The following is a 22,678-nucleotide window of genomic DNA, read 5'->3' on the forward strand; positions in this document are numbered from 1 at the left end:
CAGCAAATTGTGTTAGGTTTCTACTTATCGAAAACAATCACTGCATTACAAGGGCCATGACCTGTAATGCAAACCAAATCATTTAGCCACCACAAGGCGGTGATCGCCGCTTTCAAAAACTAAGTAAAGAAATCAAATGAAAATGAAAGACACCCAATATTTTTTCGACTATATAAGGCCGTCTGAAGGTGATTGAAGACATCAGTTGTTCAACTCTTCAACCCGCTCTCAACATGAAACTAGTAATATAATTTCTTTAAATTTTTCTTTTATTTACAATTTCATAGCTTATTGAAAAGCTTTTTTCGCAGTTTATTATCGCCGCTTTCTTGGCCGTCGCTGCCGCTGTTCCATCCAGCTACAAGCCGGAAAACAAGGCTCCTAGCTCCCCTGCCCCAAGCTACCCCGCACCGGCTTACCCTGCACCAGCCTACCCTGCACCAGCCTACCCTGCACCAGCCTACCCCGCACCAGCTTATCCTACTCTCAGCTACAACAAGGATAACAAATACGCTGGTATCACCATCACCAGCCAATCTGACGAGCGCAATCTCGATGGCAGCAGCCAATGGAGGTGAATCTATTTCATACTTTATACTCATCATTTTAAGAACTAAAAATAACCATTAAAAAAATTTTATTATTTCAACCGATAGCTATGCCCAGTCTGACTACACCACCCGCGAAGAGTCTCAGGTTCAGAAAAAGATGGAAGGAATCACCTATGATTCTTACGGCAAAGAATCATACGGTGAGGTCCTAGGCAACACCAACAAAGGATCCTCTTACTGGGTTTCTCCTGAAGGCCAGAAATTCATTTTGACGTGGACCGCTGATGATGCTGGATTCCAGCCCAAAGGTGACCACTTGCCCGTCGCCCCCGTTCATGAATACGAGCTCCCAGTTGCGCCTGCTCTCCCTTATTCACGCACTGGACCCGGTTACTAAGTTGTAAACTTTCCTTACGTGAAATTTGAATGGCATGAACCATCCAAGTGTAATTTACTGATGAGAAATAAACGCAAATTATGTTTTGATTTCCGTAAAAGCTAATTATCTGAGTAGACTAAACAAATGTTTCATTATACGCATGGAACTTCTTTACTTGTAGAAGAATGACGTAGCCAGCGCAGTTATTACCTTCGTTTCCACCGATTTCCGTCATTTCCATTCGTCGAAAACAAAGCGACGAAGGTGACCGGTTTCACACACAAATTAAATCAACCAAGCTGCTAATCATGTTTTCTCTGATTATATTGCCAACGTTGCAAGACAGGTGCAATTTCAGGACTGGCAAGATTTAGTTATGCGTGCTAGTCACGTGCCACCTAGTGACGACCGAGGAGAAGCTTGCCGGTCTTACGGCGGGACACGATCCAATCACGACCCGTGATTACACCATCCGACTTTTCTATTATGGCTTTTTTCGCATGTAGTTATTTTTCTAGCGTAAAAGAAATTCTATCCAGAAGACATTAAAGGAAGTAAAGAATAAAGTTCATTGATTAAAATTCCCAATTTTGTTAATTTTTTTTCCTAAATTTAACATTAAACGTAAGCTTGCGCCATAATGACCGTAGCCTTTTATCAGTGATAGTTAGATCATCTATTGTACAGTATAAAAGACTTGATAAAACAATTTATGTTTGGTAACGGTGTTGGTTCGCTAGCGCCGTTACTGCGCGTATGTGCCTTACTAATGCTTATCTAATTCTAATGGCAGGTCTGGGAATGGCTGGAAAGAGTGACGCAAAGGTCGGACTAGGTAAAATAACGATGGACTGTGACCACGCTGGCTGGTTCCATGGAAAACAAACGCTATAAACTCTAAATGGAAATTAGGTGTCCACATGAATTATAAACGGTGGATTAATACGGATATGACGACCAAACCCACTCTTTTCTCACGTTACAGGTAAATTAAACTTCAAAAATATTTTTTATGATTGTTTAATAATGTTATAGTTGTCAATAACAAAAATTTTACCGAACCGAAAGAGTTAGAGTAGTGTGTGATTCCATAAACGACGTCCACAAGCTCCTTACCACAAATATTTGCATGACCATCTATGAAAACAAAACGTGTAAATAAGTTGTTCAATACGTTATAGAAATAAAAGGCATTTTGCTTACGTTGATTGCATTTATATTTACACCATGCGTTCGATATATAGATATAATTTATCGGACATGTTTTTAATATTTTTGTCCAAAGTACAACATGATGCTGGTAAGGCTTTTATTTTTAATTCTTCTTTTAGTGGAAAAAATTCGAACTTTAAACTAATACCGGGATTCCCCGACAGTTCTTTGTCGCTGCATTTTTGGCTGTTGCTACCGCCATACCATCCAGCTTCAAACCGGTATACAAAGTTCCCAGCTATCCTGCCCTAAGCTACCCTGCACCAAAATACCCTTCATCAACCTACCCTGTAACAGCTTATCCCGCACCAGCCTACCCTGCTCCAAGCTACAACAAGGATAACAAATACGCCGACGTTACCATCAATAGCCAATCTGACGAGCGCAACCTCGATGGCAGCAGCCAATGGAGGTAGGCGCATTACCTTATACTCACCAACGTATGGTTTAAAAGTATTCATATTTTTTTTTATTAAATTCTATTCTATTCACCTACAGCTACGGCCAGTCTGGCTACCAACTCGTGAAGAGTCTCAGGCCCAGAAGAAGATGCAAGGAGTCACCTACGATTCCTACGGCAAAGAATCGTACGGTGAAATCCTAGGCAACACCAATAAAGGATCCTCTTACTGGGTTTCTCCTGAAGGCCAAAAATTCACTTTGACCTGGGCCGCTGATGAAGCCGGTTTCCAGCCCAAATGAGAACACTTTCCCGTTTCTCCCGTCCACGAATACGAACTTCCAGTCGCCCCTGTCCATATCCCTTTCAACGGCAAAGGCTACAAGATCTACTAAATTAATGAAACCTCAGTTGAGTAAATAATTCAAAGTCATTTATTCTATGCCTTACGCCTCTGTTGCTTTCGGTGTAAAAACGTGTACATATAAAACTAATAGCATCTAGCAAACGTGTTCGTCTGAAATTTTATTTAGTTCTTCATGAAATTGGGTTGTTGCGTCGAAGCTGGTTGCTCGGCGTTGATTTGTTGTGGAAGAGTACTGGGATACGACTGAATTATATGTAGGTGCAACATGATGTGAAACCATGCTGGATATTGAGCAGAAACGGACGGAGAGATAAACACTTAAAAAAGTGCTTAATATAGTAACTAATCAAAATTATTGTTCATGTTCGATTATCGGTTTACGATTAAAATTTTAAGTGTAGAGTCCAAGGTTCCTCTTTCAATAAACCTTGGTATTAAATAGCGAATTTGCTGAAATAAACTAATAATAAAAAACAGCTATGACGTAATCTCGTTTTTTTATTACTTTACTCCTTCTCTTGTTTTTTTCTAATAATGCTAATAATTTTAAATATGATAATAATGATGGCCGCTGCCTTATTTTTATCCCTTTTTCTTTTTTTTCTTCTGTCATATTGTCTCACGTTTCAGTTTCAACCTCGAAAGGTTACCGCTGGGATTGAGCTACGTTACATTTTTACCATGTCTGAGCAGTTCGTTTACATTACCTCTGTGATTAAGATGCACCCATAATGGATACTTTTAGCCGCCTTAAACATTAAACAGATAGATTTGTATTACGCCATACCTACCTTCTTCTATTTACTGGCTTCCTGTGAAACGAAAGTTTCCTCCTTTTCCTCCCAACTAAAAATCAAACGACTATTAAACCCTACCTCAATCGCCAGCTATAGGAGGAATCGCACAATTTTTTTCCCATTGCCTTTTATTTCACTCACTCGTATCTCCCACTTTTCTTCCCATTGCCTTTTAGTTCGCTCACTGGTATCGCCCACTCTTATCACGTTCTTTTTTTTATTTTCTACTACCTCTTGGTTCGCTCACTGGTATCCCTCGTTGTTACACGCCTCTTTGTCCGCTAGTGTACTTATACTAATGGCTATTCGCGCTCGTAGTATTACACTACAATCTACGCTTCCCCGGCTTACTACATTGAGGCCTCAATATATTACTCTGCTCCGAGCTACACGACAAGTGCGTTGTACTACACCACTGCAGAGGCGCCCAGTATTACGTACCCCGTAACATACTATACCGCAGCTGCTCCATCTTTTTACGCTGAGACGACCTACTACACTGAAGCCCCGAAATTCTACGCTGCCCCAAGTTACTACAGCAACGCTGCTCTTTCATACTATGTGGAACCTACCTACTACACCACAACTTATGTTGTCCCATCTTACTACAGCACAAAGGCTGCTGAATACTACACTATGTCCCAAACGGGCAACTAGAATAGCCCAGAGGTGAATGGAAGTCATGATTGTCGACCACTGAGTTTCTGAAAACTAAAATGTAATAGGAACAAAATTTAAATCAGATTCTTTCGAGTTTATGAAAAGGTTTACATCGTGTGTAAGTGATAAAAAGGGAAATATTTGCCCTCCGCAATTGGCTTCAAACCCCCCTTTAACTTGTTTTTTCACCGTTTGAAGGCATATCGTGATGATTAGACATATTAATATTGCCTAGCATCGTAGTAATCCTTACCGACTGTTATTCTGTTAACTCCACAATAGGATAGACTTTCGCTTAAACTACAGGAGGGTCGTAAAATACAGGGTTTTCCGTCTCTGAACTTGCACGGGTTTTTAACGCAAGGCCCTGTATTCATAGTGGTAAAAAGTGCTCCTTGACTTCAACAGGCTACGTTACGTAACTACTAAAGCCCCGCATCCAAAGCATCTGTGACTTAATTTAGGTAGATGAACTTCATCACCACTAGGGTAGATTTCTTCTAACAGGAGAATCAACCAACACCACCAAGCTGATACTATCAACTTGATGATCCCTCCCAAAGAAGCCTAGTCTATAGGCCATCAGATACTTTGAACAAGCTTTACTGTTCGTCAAGGCGGTTATGGAAGAAGTGTAAATCCGGTTAGGTTCTCAATGCTCAATCTCAACGCATCGAGAGGCCCTTTTACTTGTTTCTTCACCGTTTGAAGGCATATCGTGATGATTAGACATCTCAATATTGCCTAGCACCTTATTACATGAGTTTGTTCCAGACGCATGCCGATGACACCTCATATGGCGTAGCAGGGTGAAACTCAACTCACGGGAACCGTAACGGTGACGCAATGCGTTGTGAACCGCGACTCACAACTGGATCACGAGATGGCCACCACGGCTCCAATAAGCAGAGGCACACACAAGTGCTTTATACGTGTCTTTCTGCACGAAAACTGCGTTTGTAAGAAGTTGCGGGAGTCCCGAACAGTGATTCGTTTTTAGTGTCAATAAATGAATTTCGTAAGAAATCGTTTAATGAACTTTGTTTGAATTTTCATTTTGATTTAAAAAATATAAATAGTTTTCAAATTGTCTAGTTTTATCTTTCTATTATTATAAGATAACTGATGGGAACCCCCACCTTCTTGCTCTTCATCTTCATCTTATCCGTATGATAAAATATTCCACGATTTCATCAAATTTGTTCCGCGAAAACCCTTCCGGTGGTGGTTTCCACAATTGATGGCGCCTCGATTTCCACGGTGATTTCCTCGCCATAGCGTTCAACGTTCCAAGTATACACAATAAACACGGTACCATTTGGACTATCACAGCTGATTTCAATTGATTTGAGCAGAAGGAATCACACCTGACGTGCTAACTGATTCGAAGTCGCATATGTAAAGCATCTTCCCGTGTGGGAAGATGAACTTTACGGAATTAAGACAATAAAAAAATGATAGTGAACACAGAGGCGTTTTTACCCACAATGACGTCTGTGTTTATTATAGCTAAGATACAAGAATTAAAAAGATAAGAGAGTAACAGATAAGAAGGAACATTTGAGGAAACAGTTAAAAGAAAGAACAAATAACCAGGGGGTCTTACCGTGAACTCACGAGTGAAAGAATGGAAGAGAAACGACACAAGGCGAACTTGGAATTCGGCTTCTACGCAAGCGGTACACGACAAGAGTTCAGACACTTTAGAGTGGACAACAATGTCCGAAAAAACTTGGGACGAGAACGAGATTTTACTCAAAGGTTTAAGTATGGAAACATTAACTAAGACACAATACTACTCAATAAGGCAAGGAAGATAGGCTTAAGGCAACTACTTGTCTCGGCTGCAACTACTTATCTGATCTTCATCAATAGCTGGGTTCATCACGAAACTTTGCATCTTGCAAAAGTGGCGTGATTGGGCGGAGCTTGTGTAATTCACGCGTGCAGCCAATCAGAGGATGCTGTTCGATGTGGCGTGGTGTTGGGGCGTATCGTCTGCGTGAGTCAGCTGCAGGTGTTCATTTGGGTCAGCTGCACTGCGTACATAGTGTTGCAATTGTCGTGCCCAGACTTGTATTCACTACTGAAGCAAAAGCGAGAAAAAGTTAAAGTAGTATATTCGGCTTCGTTACATCACTCCCGGCGGCGTGAGATTACGTCCCGTAATCAGAGTTGATGCATCGGAATGGATTCGGGAGCTGCAGGTCTTGGATCATCGGAAGGGCGGCAGCATACAGCCCAGATGAAGGTAAAAAGACCGCAAGCGTAACATATGCGTAAGAAAAGTAGTACCAAAAGGCATAATATGCCGATGAAGAAATAACTCGTGATGGTGTCCCACCAAGATGTAGAAGTTCCAACGCTAGCCGATGTCACTAAAACACTCGACGCACTGTATTTGTGGCGCAACGTAAATTCAGGTGGAGGATGTTCGTTTATTGCGGCGATTATATCGGCCACAATGTTCATATGGTTCAGCATATTGTCAGTGTAAGCCGGGTTACTTCGATGCTCATAATCGAAAAACTCAACATTCTCATACCGAAAAGAATGCGCAAGAGTCTGTTCCGGTAACACAATATTAGCTTCGATCGGCTTCCAGGTGTCGTTCCGGTACGCAAAAGGTTTGTCATTGAAATTAACAAAACCATTGGTCCAGTAACAAGGGGAATATTTCACAAGTTCCCATCCGTCGAGATTAATAGTATAATTTTGAAATTTTGGCTGCGGTCCGCAAGATGTCAGTACAGTTTCAAATGTAACATTTAAAGCCTTACATTGAATCAACACAACCGTTTTACCAAAAGCTTGTAATTTCGCACACTGTGGTAAATTTAACTGCGAAGCTGCTAACCATCCGTTATATTGAGCAGTTGTAACAGCCCTTTCGTGTTTGGCTTTGCGAGCTTCACATTGCATTAGTCGAATTTGTCTGGCCAATTCATTTTCATGATCAGTAAGTTGGTCTCGAATATATTGTATATTCGCGGGTACATTTAAATTTTCGTCGCTAGATGGCTCTGGGGCCTCCAAAAGCGCTGTTAAATTTTCCATGATGGCCGCCGTCGAAACGGTGAGTTTTGATTGGCCGATGACCTCAAACGATGAAGTTCTATTGGTGCATTCGTTTTGCAGTGAGGCACAGCGTTTTATAGGAGTTAAATGAAAATCAAGTTGTTTGGCATCGTCTTGTAGTCTGAAAGTTGTGTCGTCTGCTGCTATTCGGACCAGTGAGCCTATTCCATCTTCAACCAATCGAGCACTCATTTTAGTTTTTTGATTGTAGGTTTTGTCCCAGATCAATGTCAAATGATTATGAGATAAATTTCCAGTGGTAGCAGAAGCCGTTCCGATAGGTGTCGAAAAGTCGCCGTCTTCATGTTCTTGAAAAAGTTGGATTTTTTCGAGAACACAATTTATAATTTCGGAATCAATCGTCTGCAACCAATATCCAAAAATCTCAGGTTCGCGATCAAAAACATATTTATCGTCCGAAAAAGTCATACGATAATCATCACATCGTTTATGGTTAATCATGTCGTTGCACACGGCGGGCGACGTATCAATTGGAATTTTATCCGGCACTATCACCAATTGACCGAAAAAGTTCATTGTGATGCGGCGTATATTCTTCCATCGGGCGCAAACATAACCGGGAAATTTAGCTGCGGCACGTTCTTCACTATAAATTGCATATTTCACCGTAACGGCCCTGTCATCAGGCGCAATTGGTTGACAATTAGCATCGGAAAATTGTAGAATTCCCATTTTCGATGTTTCCGAACAGTCGCATACAGTCGTTTCAAATGCCTGCGGGTGTAACCCATAAAGGCATAATAACAGCATAAATGGAAGCAGCGACATTTTCTATAAATGGAAACGTAGGGTGAACATCATGATCAAGTCAGCATCGGATAATAAAGATAAAAGCATAACATCACGTCATGTGGGTTTCTTAAAACTAGATAGCGAAAAATAATAAAGAAGATAAAATAATAAGCAAAAGCGGGGAGTATGTAAGACGGCAAGGAGAAAGGTCAACGATCTTCCGTCGGCTTTTCGACAATTGCCGATGGTCACGAGCGAGCAAAAATACGCATATAGGGCATGGAAAATACGCTTCATTCGGAATAAAGGGTGAATATTTTTGTGTAGTGATTGGTGTCATTAGAAAGAAGAAAGAATGACCTCAATGATGCAAAAGAAAAATCATGGATAGAATGTATCGTTTAGGCAGGAGAATAAAAAGATGCATGAAATAATTTTAACGACGGAAAAACACATGGTCAATTTTCATTTTGAGGTACAACAAAGGGCGGGTACAGATAAGGCAAAAGGCAAGTGAAGCACGAGTAAGGGAAAAAGGGCGCGCGATAGGCTTGAAGGGTGCATTTTTCCTAAGCTCAACGCAAGGCGTAATACAGGTGCTAACAGCTCAAAAGGTAGAGCGGTCAGCTGTGATGCTGGATGTTCGAGGTTCGAATCCTCAGTAGAACTAGATAACTCATCCATCTATGAGGGTGCTATACTACGCAAGGTTATCATTCATTGTTTTTTGATAAAAGAAACGACGCGAAGACTAGCTTTTATTTTCTAAGTCCAACACATGAGAAATGGTATAGAGAAGGAAATAAAAGGGCGCTAAAAAGGGGAACGAACATCTGGGGAAGAAAGAAAAAGCGGCTTGTGCGAGACAAGGGACATTTGTCGCAGACACAAGAGGTTGGGGTAAAATAGGCGTAAATTTCATGTAAAAAGGTCTGTAAGCTTATGAGATATATGGGCCATTGATTTATTTTATTCTATATGCGCGAGGGATCAAGGAGAGGACGAAAAGAGGGGAAGACTTTGTTAAGAGGGAAGAATCTCAAGGAAACCTACGTTAAAAGGAGTATTCTGGCGCAAAAAAAAGAAAAAGACAAAACAAGACTTAGAACTGAACTTAGAGAATTTACTGTAAAATAAGGCATACGCTAACGCGGGTAGTTACTTTGATATCTTTCTATTCTAAGTGTAGGTATATGTTTTTGTGTATCGGCTTATAGGGTCTTTTTTTCTTATACCCCTTTCCCTTTCCTTTACCTGACTTTAGATTGTGAGGTAGTTCATATATAGATATATATGAACAAGAGCATGAATAGCTAGTTTTCGGCCTAATTTATTCGGTAAAGGGCAAGAACAGATACATACAGGCATGAGTGGATGCGTAAAAATATAAATCAAAGTCCTTTTAATTTTCTTCTTGCGATGGTGGACGGCGGCTTGTTGGGTCCAAGTCGAGGATTGATGCGAATACTTCTGTGGCCCTCTGCCACTCTTGCTGTTCGATTAACTGGACAAGTTCTTTCGTCCGCGTTTTTGTTAGCCGCGCTACTCTCCATCGGTTCTGTAGATGGTGCTCCATATCCATCAGCCGCCTCCGGAACGGACGTTGATTGTTGATAGAATTGTTTGCGCAGGCTGCGCTTATTGCCTGGTCGACTTCTTCTTTTGTTGAAGTGGTGCTTGTGGCTTCTTGAATCACTACGGTGTCTTTGGTACCAGGACTACGGCGAACGCGTTCGATAGTGGGCAAACGCGGTTGGCGAAAGTGGTTTCCGGCCATCTTAGATTGGGAATTGGTCAGCTTTTAGTTTGGTGCTACTGTTCGGCAGCGTTGATGAGTTGCGAGTGTGGTCCCGACGTCCGAGAAGTATTGACTTATATAGTCAAGCCTTCTTCCCGTAGTTTTTAGATTCGTTATTTTCTGTTAAAAGTTCGAGTTCAACACTAAGTCTCTTGAGGTGTCACCCGATTGTTTCAACAGGTGTCAGCTTTCTTTGTCGTTGGCTTGGGGGGGGTTTATTTATTGCTGTGGGGGGGGAGTCGGATAGCGTTCTTCCAGTGGCGCACCACGGTTCATTTTTCTTCCATTTCTTTTACAGTTAATTTTTTTTACTACTGTTTATTAATTGTGGATAGAGAAAGAAGAAAAAGTGAAAGAAGAAATGACGAAGTGCAGTGCTTCTGCTAGAGAGTAAGGTTGATTATGGATAAATTGGGTATATCAACTTGAGAGGGATGCGGAGTATGGGTGTTGGCTATGTGGCATAATACTATAGCTTCTGACTGTCACTCGGGAGTCTTAATTTCGAATCACGCCGTGACCTTGACTAAAAATTTACTGGTAGATTCCTCAGGAGTTGGTGAGGTTAACTATTCCCTAATTACTATTCTGTGGGTTGATTGGCAATAGATATTAAAATTTTTATTGATCCTGTTTCGAATTTTCTAATAATTCTGGGTATTGAATTTGGTATTCCATATAGTTATATGGCTAGATGGTATAGCCCTCGACCACGGCTCGGAAGTGTCGGGTTCAAATCACTCTGTGATCTTAACTAAAAATTTTCTGGCAGATCCCTCAAGAGTAGGCGAGCTAATCATATTCGCAATTATGCTACTGTGATTGAATTATTATTGACTATTTTATGTTTTATTTCTGGTTGGGTTTGAAATGGCTTTTATATTTACGCTAGGGTAGACATATGTCTAGACGCCATAGCGACTCAGTCTCGGAACACCACTCGGGAGTCTCGGGTTCGAAACCCGGCTCGGCTGCCGAAATTCCCTTCGTCGAAATGTTGTCTTTTTTCTGAACAATTAAAATTTGTTATATACTCGCGGGGTCTTATGTTCGAGCCTTGCCTCGGCTGTTTTTGAAATACCCTTAAACGATGTGCTGGCTTTTCTTTTCTTTTCCTATCTTATTTTTCCTTTACCTTAAACTTTTCTTTTCTTTTCTTTTGAATTTTATCTTACGTATAATGAAAAGCCGGCGGAGATTTTGTTTGCGTCCTACTGTGTTTATTTTATTGTTTGTTAAGGTAGAGAATATAATGCGAAGAGGAAAACAAAATGGTTTGGGATAGAGCTCTATTCTAAGGGGAATAAACACATGTTCCTACTGGGTGAGAGTAACTAAAAGGGGTTGTCGTCGTTGTCGGTGTCCTTTTTTCGTTCCTTTTCTTCATGATGTGTTCAACGGGAAGTGTTGGGGCCATCGCGCCTCTGACGTTTCCGGCCAGTGTCCCACTGGTCGGGCGACCAGTTGAAAAGAGGGCGCTTAGCTGGATCCAAGTCTAAAATCAGCTTTAGGGTGGTGACAGCGCCTCCCCAATCTTCGGCGAAGAGATCCGCGTTCAGCTGACGGGTGAGCGCAACCGTACGTTCTTCCACACGGCGCTCGTAACGTTGACGTTCCATCTCCCACGATTCCATGTCGTCGAGCTCCGGGGACCGAGGCGTCTGGCTGACGACGGTGGTAGTTTTGTCGGGCACCGGAGTCCAATCGTCGTAGATTGGGATGGCCACCATTGGTGCCATCGCTTTTCCGGCTTGCTCTTCGGCACTTAGCCACTCGGAAGCTGCCTGGGTTTGCTGATTGATTGAGTTGGCGCACGGGTCCATCTTTACGGAAGTTTAAATTTGGAGCGCGGTTTTGGTGAACTCGACTCAACAAGTGTCAAAAACGTTGTGAAGTCCCCCTTTTGAAATTTCTTGCTGTTAAATACACGTCGTTCGTTATGTGATCGTTGACTTTGTTTTGGAAAAACGCTTCTAATTTCTATAACGCATTGGTAGTCTTCGATTTCTGTGCGGGCGTCCGGTAGCATTTTGGGGTGGCAATTCTTCAGGCTGATCGATGGCTGGCGCCACCTGACGAGCATCAGATTCAGGATTTATTATTGCAGCTGCGTTGTTTTCGTGAATTATTGTGGTGTTAAGTAGGCTATTGCACATGTCATCAAAAGCCGACTTATTATCGTCTGAATTATATATTTCTTGGGTTTCGCTGACTAAAGGAGAATGTCGTTTATTGTTTAGGTTGGCGGCCATTTGTAACTCCGCTGACTCCAATTCCACCGTTTCGGGTTCCGCACTTTCCACATCCGCGTTTTCTGCGGCTCTTGCTTCCATATAAATCTTTCAGTTTCTCCATTACTAGCTGGATTATAGGCGGTAGTTAATCTTTGCTCAATATTTAATGTTTTACAGAAATAATGAAATAGCTTCGATGTGAAATTGGTTCCACGGTCGGAAAGAATAGCTTTAGGCATACCATGTCTAACTATAATTGTCTTATATACACATTCTGCTGTCGTCTGTGCTGTTTGGTCTTTTAACGCAACAGCTTCTACCCACCGGCTAAAATAATCGGTAATGACTAAAATAAAACTATTTCCATTGGGTGAAATTGGCGTAATTGGGCCCAAAAAGTCCATCCCAATGACTTGGAAAGGAGCTTTAGCTATTTCATGAGGGTGCAATATTGCCCTATATGTTGAAGAAGTGTTGGCGGTGCGCACCACACAAGCCTGGCAGTATTCTTTAATTTCCTTTCTCATATTTGGCCAATAATAATGATTCTTTATTTTCAAATAGGTTTTATAAAAAGCTAAATGTCCGCCCATCGGTGCGTCATGTAATTCTTTGAGCACTAGATGGCGTAACGATGCAGGCAAGACTAACTGATGGTTAGTTTCGTTTCTTTTGCTATCGGCAGGTGGCAGCACGTGCCGGTAAAGTGTACCATCAATAACTCCGAAATAATCAATTTCTTTAACCCAATCCGGCTTAGATTGAAGAAAAGTGTTATGTCTTTGCTTCCGTTTTGCTTTATTGTTTCCGTAATTACTCAAGGAATAGAACGCGGTTAAGTCGTCTTATTCGGTGTAATATCCAGGATCAACTGAGGATGAACACCCCCAAGACCCAGTGACCTTCGTTGGGTCATCAACGTTACCTCTACGATACACTATGACCTAACTCGGTCATTAGCCTGAGGCTAGGGTTACAACACTCCTTCCTTCCTCATGGAGCAATTAGGGTAAGCATGACATGATAATGAATGATCGTTCCAATTATAACTGCGTCAATGGCAACAAAATTTCAACATAAAAAAAAAACACAATTAAGGGGAAGGAACTCCCAACTGCTTGTAATGAAATCTGCCAGATGAGTATCCTTTGTTTTGCCTGCTTGAAGTCCGGATCACCGACGGCTCTGCAACGGGATGACCTGCCGCACCTGAACTAAGTGGCTGCCTTGCTACCGGAATTTCTTCAGCTACGGCTGGATGGGAAGGAAAACTTCCAGTGTTGTCGCCAACTTCATCTTGACCTCGTTCTGGTTGATGATCACTCTCCAGCTGCTTCGGTAGATATTGTGGACTAACCAATAATGGAAGTGGGGGGTGGTAACGCTCCACACTGGTAGATTGGGACGGCTGTTGGTCACTTGGAATCTCGGCTAATGTTGCTTCCGCTCGTGCCATCAGTTGATCTACATGACGCTTTGTCTCGACGCCATCTTCTGGGCGAACCAAGTAGGAAACTGGGGAGAGAACTTTTGTCACAACCCCCTTGACCCATTTTAACAATGGATTATTGTACATTCTTAACCATACTGGTGAGCCGGCTAAAAAATTTCTCGTTTCCTCGGCCGATTGCGGGGGCAATTGTCTGGAAAACGTCTTGTCCACGGCTGGGCGTAGCTTATCCAGTTGAGTGACAATTCTTCGTCCATACAGCAACTCTGCTGGTGAAATGCCTGTGGTGGTATGTGGTGTTGTGCGATAAGTTGAAAGAAACGTCGACAAATTCTCATCGATAGTAGACGACGTCGTCTCTAAAATTTTCAACTTTATCTTCAGCTCCCGTACAAAACGTTCGGCTTCGCCATTAGACGATGGATGATAGGGTGGCGTCAATATATGGCTAACGCCGAGGCCTTGCAAAAAAATTTCAAAGTCGTTGGAAGTAAATTGGGTGCCATTATCGGACACTATCTCGTCTGGTAAGCCATGGCGTGCAAAAATGTTACGCAAAACAGCTATTACTGCAGCTGTCGTCGTCTGACCGATGTTGAGTACGCCTACTTCCGGCCATTTGGAATGAGCATCCACCACGATAAAAAACATTTTGCCGATAAATGGACCGGCGAAATCGATGTGAATGCGGGACCATGGTTTAGCGGGCCAAATCGAGCGATGAACCGGAACAGCAGGAGGGTTCTCTTTAAATTTTGCGCATTTTTCGCACTCCTTAGCTCGCTTTTCAATCTCGGAATCTAATCCGGGCCACCAAACTGTGCTGCGGGCTACGGATTTCATTCTGCATACGCCGCTGTGTCCTTCGTGTAACAAGTCCAACACCGAACTGCGAATGGCTTGAGGTACGATAACTCTGCCGCCCCATAGTAATACTCCATTCGAGACGCCGATCTCATCACGCTTTGCTAAAAACGGTTTCCACGTGTCCGGAACATCTTCAGGCCAACCGCGATGAGCAAATAATAAAACTTCTTTTAAGATGGGGTCACACTGCGTCTTGGATTTAACTAGTTTGGCGTCTAGGTTGATTTTAGCAATCGATGTAGCAGTCAAGATTGCAAATTCGCGACTGCACTCGTCGATGCAAGGACGTCCAATCGGGGCTCGCGATAATGAGTCTGCATTCCCCATTTGGTCTGTAGGTCGAAACACCAGTGTGTAAGAGTAGTTAGCTAATGCCAAAAACCAACGTTGTATGCGTGACACAGCAATTGGGCTGCTCGGTTTGTAGTTGCTTAAGATTCCAAGCAAAGGCTTGTGGTCGGTCACGAGCTCAAAACTTCTGCCAAATAAGTATTGATGGAATTTTGTAACTCCAATAACTAAAGCTAATGCCTCACGCTCTATTTGCGCGTAATGTTGCTCGGTCGAAGAAAGCTTTTTAGAAGAATAGGCAACTGGTTTCTCGCTTCCGTCCGGATAAACGTGATTAAGAGCGGCGCCAACCCCCACCGCTGACGCGTCACAATATACTCGAATTGGTTTCTTTGGATCATAGTGAACGAGAGCTGGTTTACTACATAGCATCGTCTTGATTTTCTGGAAACTTGTTTCTTCTGCTTCCGTCCACTGGAATTTGGACTCTTTCTTTAAAAGGTCGTAGAGTGGGGCAGCTATAGTCGCCAATCGAGGAACAAATTTGCCATAAAAATTTACAAGACCCAGGAATGTTCGTACTTGCTGGGCATCTTCTGGACGGGCAACCTCTTTCACAGCTTCTACCTTGGCCGCTGTAGGCTTTATGCCATCCCCATCCAGAATAAAGCCAAGAAAGGTTAGACTTTTCTTCTTGATGAGGCACTTCGTTTGCTCCAACACGACACAAGCGTCGTTCAGTCGTTTGAAAACTTCTTCTAAACGACTGTCGTGCTCCTCGTCGTCTTTTCCTGACACGAGAATGTCGTCTAAAAAGACATAGACTCCTTCAATACCTTGCAGCAATGTATCCATTAATAGCTGGAAAATCGCGGGGCCAGAAGCGACTCCATATGGAAATACTAAGGGTCTGAATAGCCCTTTATGTGTGTTTATTGTTACTAAATCACGGCTTTCTACGGCCAGCCGGAGCTGCTGGTAAGCTTTGGATAGATCCAATTTTGTGAAAACTTTACCTCCGCTTAATTTTGCAAATAAATCTTGCGGAGTGGGGAGGGGATAGATGTCTACCTTCAGCTGCGGGTTCAAAGTGGGTTTGTAGTCGCCGCAAATGCGCACGTCGCCCGATGGTTTTGGGACTACTACTATCGGTGATGCCCATTGGCTGAAATTGACCTTTTCAATAACACCTTCACGCTCCATTCTCAACAATTCTGCTTCTATTTGCGGCATAATCGCATACGGCACTGGTCTTGCCTTGAAGAATTTCGGTACAGCACCTGGTTTGAGCTCCAACACTGCTTCAAATCCCTTAATGGTCCCATTGCCCTTCTTAAAAACATTTGGAAAACGTTCGATCCAAGAAATCGATGGCTGCTCGAGTAGTTGATGGTTGATAGATAGGATTGTTGGGCAAATTTTTCGAATCCAATTTCGACCACAAAGAGATGGTCCTTCTTCTTTTACCACGACGATCGGCAGCTTCATCTTTTCACCCCGAACACTAACAATCGGGCGCCACGCACCAAGAATGGTTAAAGACGATCGGAAAGCCCGCAACTTGAACTCGACTGCTTCCAAACTAGGTTTGCCACAGTGAATCCAAGTTGATTTTGAAACAACGGACACTGCTGCGCCGTTGTCTACCTCCATATCCACAGGCACCCCGTCAAGTAGCACTTTGAGTTGAACCGGAGGCTCTGCTTCGGCTTCCTCAACAAGCATGGTGTGAATTGGAAATATTGGTCGGTCGTCATCCTCTTCATCTGAGGAATCTACCTCAACTTGATGTTGCCGAAATTTAGTACTCTTCTTCAAGGCCGACTTATTGGGCTTTTTCGTCATCTTGCCGCTCTGCTTCGTCTTTTTGATTGCCTAGCTTAGTTCGACATTTAGACTGAATATGTCCGGTTCGATGACAACGGTGGCACTCAGCTGTTAGGAAAGGGCAATCCGACGCCTTATGTTTTGTGCCTCCACATCGTCTACACTCCCAGCCGCCCGATGCTTCTGATCGTTGCTGCTGTAATCGGCTTACTCCCGGAGTAACGCTTGAATCAGGAAGACGTAGCTCCGACACATCTTTTCTAATGCTTTCATCTGCCACGGCAGTTGTTAATGCTGTTACCGACGTTAATCTATCCGTGGAGATCAGCTTTTGTTTTGTGCTTTCATTTTGTAAGCCGCAAACAAAACGATCGCGAAGGGCATCGTCTAGGAATGGCCCGAATTCGCACGTACGAGAAAGATGACGGAGAGCTGCCATAAACTGGCTAGCGGATTCGTCTGATTTTTGTACGCGATTATTAAAACGAAATCTTTCAGCAATTACCAGAGGTTTTGGACTGAGATGTTCACGTAGCTTGGTGCGGAGCTCGTCGAAGGTTTTTGTTGATGGTAGATCCGGAGAAAGAAGATCGCGCAAAAGTGTGTAAGTGTCATCGCCGATAACTGTAATGAACACTGCTTTCTTGTCCTCCTCTTCTGTGATTTTGTTTGCCGAAAAATACTGGTCCATTCGCTCTTCGTACACTGACCACGACACCTTGGTAGAGTCGAACTCACTGATACGGCCAAAAGTAGGTCCAGATCGATTCCCCCTCAAAATGTCACGAATTTGTTCTAATAATGCGTCCCCCATGGTTCTTAATTACTCGTCGCCACTGTTATGTCTTTGCTTCCGTTTTGCTTTATTGCTTCCGTAATTACTCAAGGAATAGAACGCGGTTAAGTCGTCTTATTCGGTGTAATATCCAGGATCAACTGAGGATGAACACCCCCAAGACCCAGTGACCTTCGTTGGGTCATCAACGTTACCTCTACGATACACTATGACCTAACTCGGTCATTAGCCTGAGGCTAGGGTTACAACAAAAAGATTCCTCGAGTTCTCCGTTATCCAAATAATTACGAATGGCTATGCAAAGGTCGTCTTCCAATTGTTTCTCGCAAATTAAGGTAATTTTGCTTTCAGTTTGGATACTGGCTACTTTTAAGCGTGACAAGCAATCTGCGTTTTGGCGGACACGTCCCGGCCTATATTTTAATTCATAATTCGTTGCGACCAATGGTATAGCCCATCTACCTAATCTACCATTATTATCTTTTTATTCTTTAAGCCATTGCAAGGGACGGTGGTCACTAATAATTTCAAAAGGTTTATCCAAAAGATAATGCCTAAAATGCTTAATGGCATCTACGACTGCTAAGGCTTCCTTCTCTGTCGTACTATAATTCGATTCTGCTTTTGTTAACTGTCTACTGGAGTAGGCTATGGGATGTTCCTGGCCATTTTGAATTTGAGATAGCACTGCTCCAATGCCGTAATCGCAGGCATCGGTGAAAAGGATAAATTTTTTATTGAAATTGGGGTAAGCGAGAACTGGTGGCGTTACTAGAGAATTGCGCAATTTCTCGAAAGCAACTTGTTCCTCAGGTCCCCAACTAAAAGGCTTCCTGCTAAAATCTTTATGAGTTAAACGAGTTAACGGTTTGGCAATCGATCCAAAATCTTTAATAAATCTTCTGTAGTATCCAGCTAATCCGAGAAATGATCTGATTTCGTCGACTGAAGTCGGTGTTTTATAATTGACTATTTTGTCAATTTTGCTCGGATCAGGCTTAATACCATCGGTCGATATTACGTGACCTAGATAATTTACTGAGCGTTTAATAAACTGGCATTTCTTGAGTTTCAATTTCAGTTTGGCATCTCGTAATAATTCAAAAATTTCTCGAATATCACGTAAATGATCTTCGAAAGTGTCGGAAAAGATTATAACATCATCCAAATAAACTAATGCTTTACTTCCCAAAACGTCTTTCAGTACGTAATTCATTAGCCGTTGGAATGTGGCAGGTGCATTGCACAAGCCAAATGCCATACGTTTAAACTCGTAGAGGTTGGTTTCCACTACAAACGCTGTTTTCTCAATAGCTGGACCATCAATTTGAATTTGCCAATAGCCTGAAGCTAAGTCAAGAGTTGTGAAAAAATTCTTCCCATATAATTTGTCTAATGTTTCGTCTATTCTAGGCATAGGGAATGAATCTTTTTTCGTAATACTATTTAATTTTCTATAATCAACACAAAATCTTACTTCTCCACACTTCTTTTCTACTAAAACCACGGGTGAAGCCCGTGGGGAATGCGAATATTGAATTACATCTGCATCAAGCATTTCTTGAATTTTATCATCTAATAATTTCCTTTGGTTATTCGTTACTCTGTATGGGCGTTGTCGAATGGGGCCTCGTCCTTGTGTATCAATCGTATGTTTTATAAGGTTGGTGTTTCCTAATTCTGAATCTTTGGACGCGAACAAGTCGTGAAAGTCGATTAATAATTTTGAAAGCGGTTCTTGAAATTCGGAATCTACTTCTGTGAGTAAAATTGGCTCAATTACTGGTTTAGGATTATCTTCTAATTTCGCTAAAGAAATTTTTCCGATAACACTTCCAACTATGTCAATTATGCCTAATTTAGTGTTTCTAGGAATTTTGATTTGATGTAGTGAATGATTCTCGACCAAAATTTTATAAGTTCCATCTCCCGATACATTGCCGATAAATTCTTCGATATAATTGCCTGCTGGCAGATCTTTTGCTGGGGAAAATATAAACGCTGTATTTTGTGGGACATACGGAAATGAACCCTTCATTTCCGCTGCAATTACTATCGACGTCTGACGAAATAGCGTCGTCTTTAAGATCGTAGTAACTGCCATGTCGGGTATCTCAGAGATGGCTGATCCCTGCTCATCCCTCGCTAGGTAAATGCTCCTGGCTTCTCCGTCAAGCCGAAATCCGTGCTTCTGGATTGCATCCCATCCAAGGATACAGTCCTCAGAAACACCATTAGTTACAATAAATTCTTGCTCAAAGACTGTTTCTCCGTATCGTACGGGTAAAATAACTCTTCCCAGCGTATGTAAATTTTTTTCCCCTACATCATATAAATCGAAGTCAAGCTGACTACAGATCACCTGACCTCTAGGGGGTAACTTATTAAATAATCCCTCATGGATAATACTTTTAGACGCACCTGTATCAAATAGTGCTTGTAACGGGATCTGAAAAATTTTCAATGGAATTCTAGGGGTCGATTCATTCGTAATAGTGGTTAATTTTGCGACTTGTCGGGGTTTAGTATGAGGCTCGTTATCAACTGACCCGAAGCTACAGTTGATAGCTACTGGTTTCCCTGGTGTCGAGGGGGGCCTGGAATATTAGGTCTTTGCGAATTCCTATATTTTGGACAAATATTAGACTTATGCCCAATTTCTCGACAGGAATAGCAGATTGGAGGCTGGGCTTGTTCCAGAGTGTGACGCTGAAATTGACGACAATTGGACTGAGTGTGACTGCGGTAACCACAAAAATTACACGTTATGGTCTGCTGATCTGACCTGTTATTATTATTATTGCTAGGTGGCCTCGATAAAGAGGACGCAACTAGCGTCGGTCTGTTTGGAAATCGAGAAGATTGGTGTTGGTAAGGGTTAGGATTAAAATTATTATTATTATTATAATTGTTACTGGGACGATGCTGGGGAGGCCTCCAGTTTCTGTCTTGATTGGCGTTATTCAATTGGAATGAAACTTGTTTCCTATAAGGAGTGCCTGGTGTAGCCGCAGAGTAATCTTTCCTATCTTGCTGGAGTCGATTAACAGCCTGTATGAGTTCGTGAAGAACATCCTTGATCTCATCTTTGTCCGACTTTGGATTATCCCCTTGCTTATGGCAATATTGTTCTGTCTTGCGCTTGTCGTTCTGCTGTGATAATGTCGGACAAGTTGGGGTAATTTCCAGCTCTTCCTGGGTTTCCCGAATGGACGATAGCAACTGTTTCAATTGTTTGGCAGTCTGGGCGAGGAGGTCTTTGACGATGGCCGATAGCTGCTTGTGGCACGGTCTTGCCACTCTCCGGAAGTGGGTCAATCTGTTCCCGAGGAGTATCAGTTCGGGTAACAGTGATTCCAAGCTGGTGATTGATTGTAGTTTTCTTATGAACGAGAGTAGGTTTAGTATGGCCGTGAGAAGAGACAGCTGGAATTCCAACAAGGTTTTCTCTAGGTGGATCGAGAATTCGAACGTTTCCAGGATCAGAAACTCGTATCGCCTCTCCTCCTCGCTGATTTGCGTCGTCACTCTCGGCACAAAGCCGAAGAGGGTCGTGTCCTTCGCTGGTACGAGCGTCTGTAGTTCCTCTATGCTGTACGTCTGTCCTAGCAGGAACGTCGTAAACTGCCTCGCATACGTCGTAAAGGACGTCGTCAACTCGGACGCCTGTTGATCCGCCTTCCGCGTCGTCCGCTTTATCTGCCCGCTGGCCCTCACTTCTTGAATCGCAGCTAAGTATTTCAGGAATATTGTCGGCGTCTCCACGTCCGTCAGCAACTGCGGTTTGCCCAGGGGGCGGTCCCTCAGCCCGAAATCGTTCAGTAGCCGGTTCAGCTGGTCCCAAATTTTCGGGTCGTGTGACTGGAAGTCCAACACCCTCTCCTTCAGGCACTTGAGTGCTAATATCAGGGACGGAATTGGACTCGACGGCGTCGGAAATACTTTGGATGGATTGCTCTGGATCTCGTGGTATAGGTGATGGAGACTCAAGTTGAGGTGATCGTCCATTCACTGGGCTTTTCTTTTGAAAGAAGCTTAAAAGAGTACTCGAGAGGAGACTAGCCTTTGATTCGCTTTTCGTAGGTGATTTTGGAGGAGCAAGACGAGAAAAGAACTTAGCATAAACCGATCGTGGACGTTGAGTGGCTGCGGCAGTAGACTTAGCACGTGTACCAGTTTGTTTATTGGTGGGTTTAACGAACGGAGCGACTTCCTCATAAGCAGGATTCGACCGTAATTTACGTAACTGAGTATTATCTGTCTGCACTTCAGGTTTCAAAACAGGGGAAGCAGATTTCTTAACGGCCTCAGTGTCTGCTTTTGACGCTTTACAGCCCTGAAACTTATCTAACGTGGACGAAGAACGACCTGATAGTTTCTCAAAATCAATTAACTTAGCAACTGTTTCGTCGGTTATTTGTACCACTGGCGTTAGGGGAACAAGGGGGTGCTTACAGGCGTGCGAGGTATCCTATGTCCGCCAGAAATAACACCATCCGTCATTGTGGTTGAGTTCGAGAAACCGCTGCCACCATAATGTAAAGCATCTTCCCGTGTGGGAAGATGAACTTTACGGAATTAAGACAATAAAAAAATGATAGTGAACTCAGAGGCGTTTTTACCCACAATGACGTCTGTGTTTATTATAGCTAAGATACAAGAATTAAAAAGATAAGAGAGTAACAGATAAGAAGGAACATTTGAGGAAACAGTTAAAAGAAAGAACAAATAACCAGGTGGTCTTACCGTGAACTCACGAGTGAAAGAATGGAAGAGAAACGACACAAGGCAAACTTGGAATTCGGCTTCTACGCAAGCGGTACACGACAAGAGTTCAGACACTTTAGAGTGGACAACAATGTCCGAAAAAACTTGGGACGAGAACGAGATTTTACTCAAAGGTTTAAGTATGGAAACATTAACTAAGACACAATACTACTCAATAAGGCAAGGAAGATAGGCTTAAGGCAACTACTTCTCTCGGCTGCAACTACTTGTCTGATCTTCATCAATAGCTGGGTTCATCACGAAACTTTGCATCTTGCAAAAGTGGCGTGATTGGGCGGAGCTTGTGTAACTCACGCGTGCAGCCAATCAGAGGATGCCGTTCGATGTGGCGTGGTGTTGGGGCGTATCGACTGCGTGAATCAGCTGCAGGTGCTCATTTGGGTCAGCTGCACAGCGTACATAGTGTTGCAATTGTCGTGCCCAGACTTGT

The 22,678-nt window shown here is 42.8% G+C and overlaps 2 protein-coding genes across 4 annotated transcripts in view; one reads left to right on the plus strand and one right to left on the minus strand.

Annotated features, from left to right (window-relative positions):
• LOC130699943 (endocuticle structural glycoprotein SgAbd-1-like) overlaps nucleotides 1–22,678 on the minus strand; it is a 42,276-nt gene that overhangs the window by 1,197 nt on the left and 18,401 nt on the right. The gene's annotated exons all lie outside the window — the stretch shown is intronic.
• LOC130699944 (endocuticle structural glycoprotein SgAbd-1-like) lies at nucleotides 214–1,037 on the plus strand. Its single transcript, XM_057522000.2, has 3 exons — nucleotides 214–242; nucleotides 312–574; nucleotides 657–1,037. Exons 1-3 carry the CDS (start codon nucleotides 234–236, stop codon nucleotides 946–948), a joined length of 564 nt encoding a protein of 187 aa, XP_057377983.2. The 5' UTR covers nucleotides 214–233; the 3' UTR covers nucleotides 949–1,037.

Source organism: Daphnia carinata, unplaced genomic scaffold (assembly GCF_022539665.2).
Source record: "Daphnia carinata strain CSIRO-1 unplaced genomic scaffold, CSIRO_AGI_Dcar_HiC_V3 NW_026453105.1, whole genome shotgun sequence".
NCBI classification, from domain to species: Eukaryota; Metazoa; Arthropoda; class Branchiopoda; order Diplostraca; family Daphniidae; genus Daphnia; species Daphnia carinata.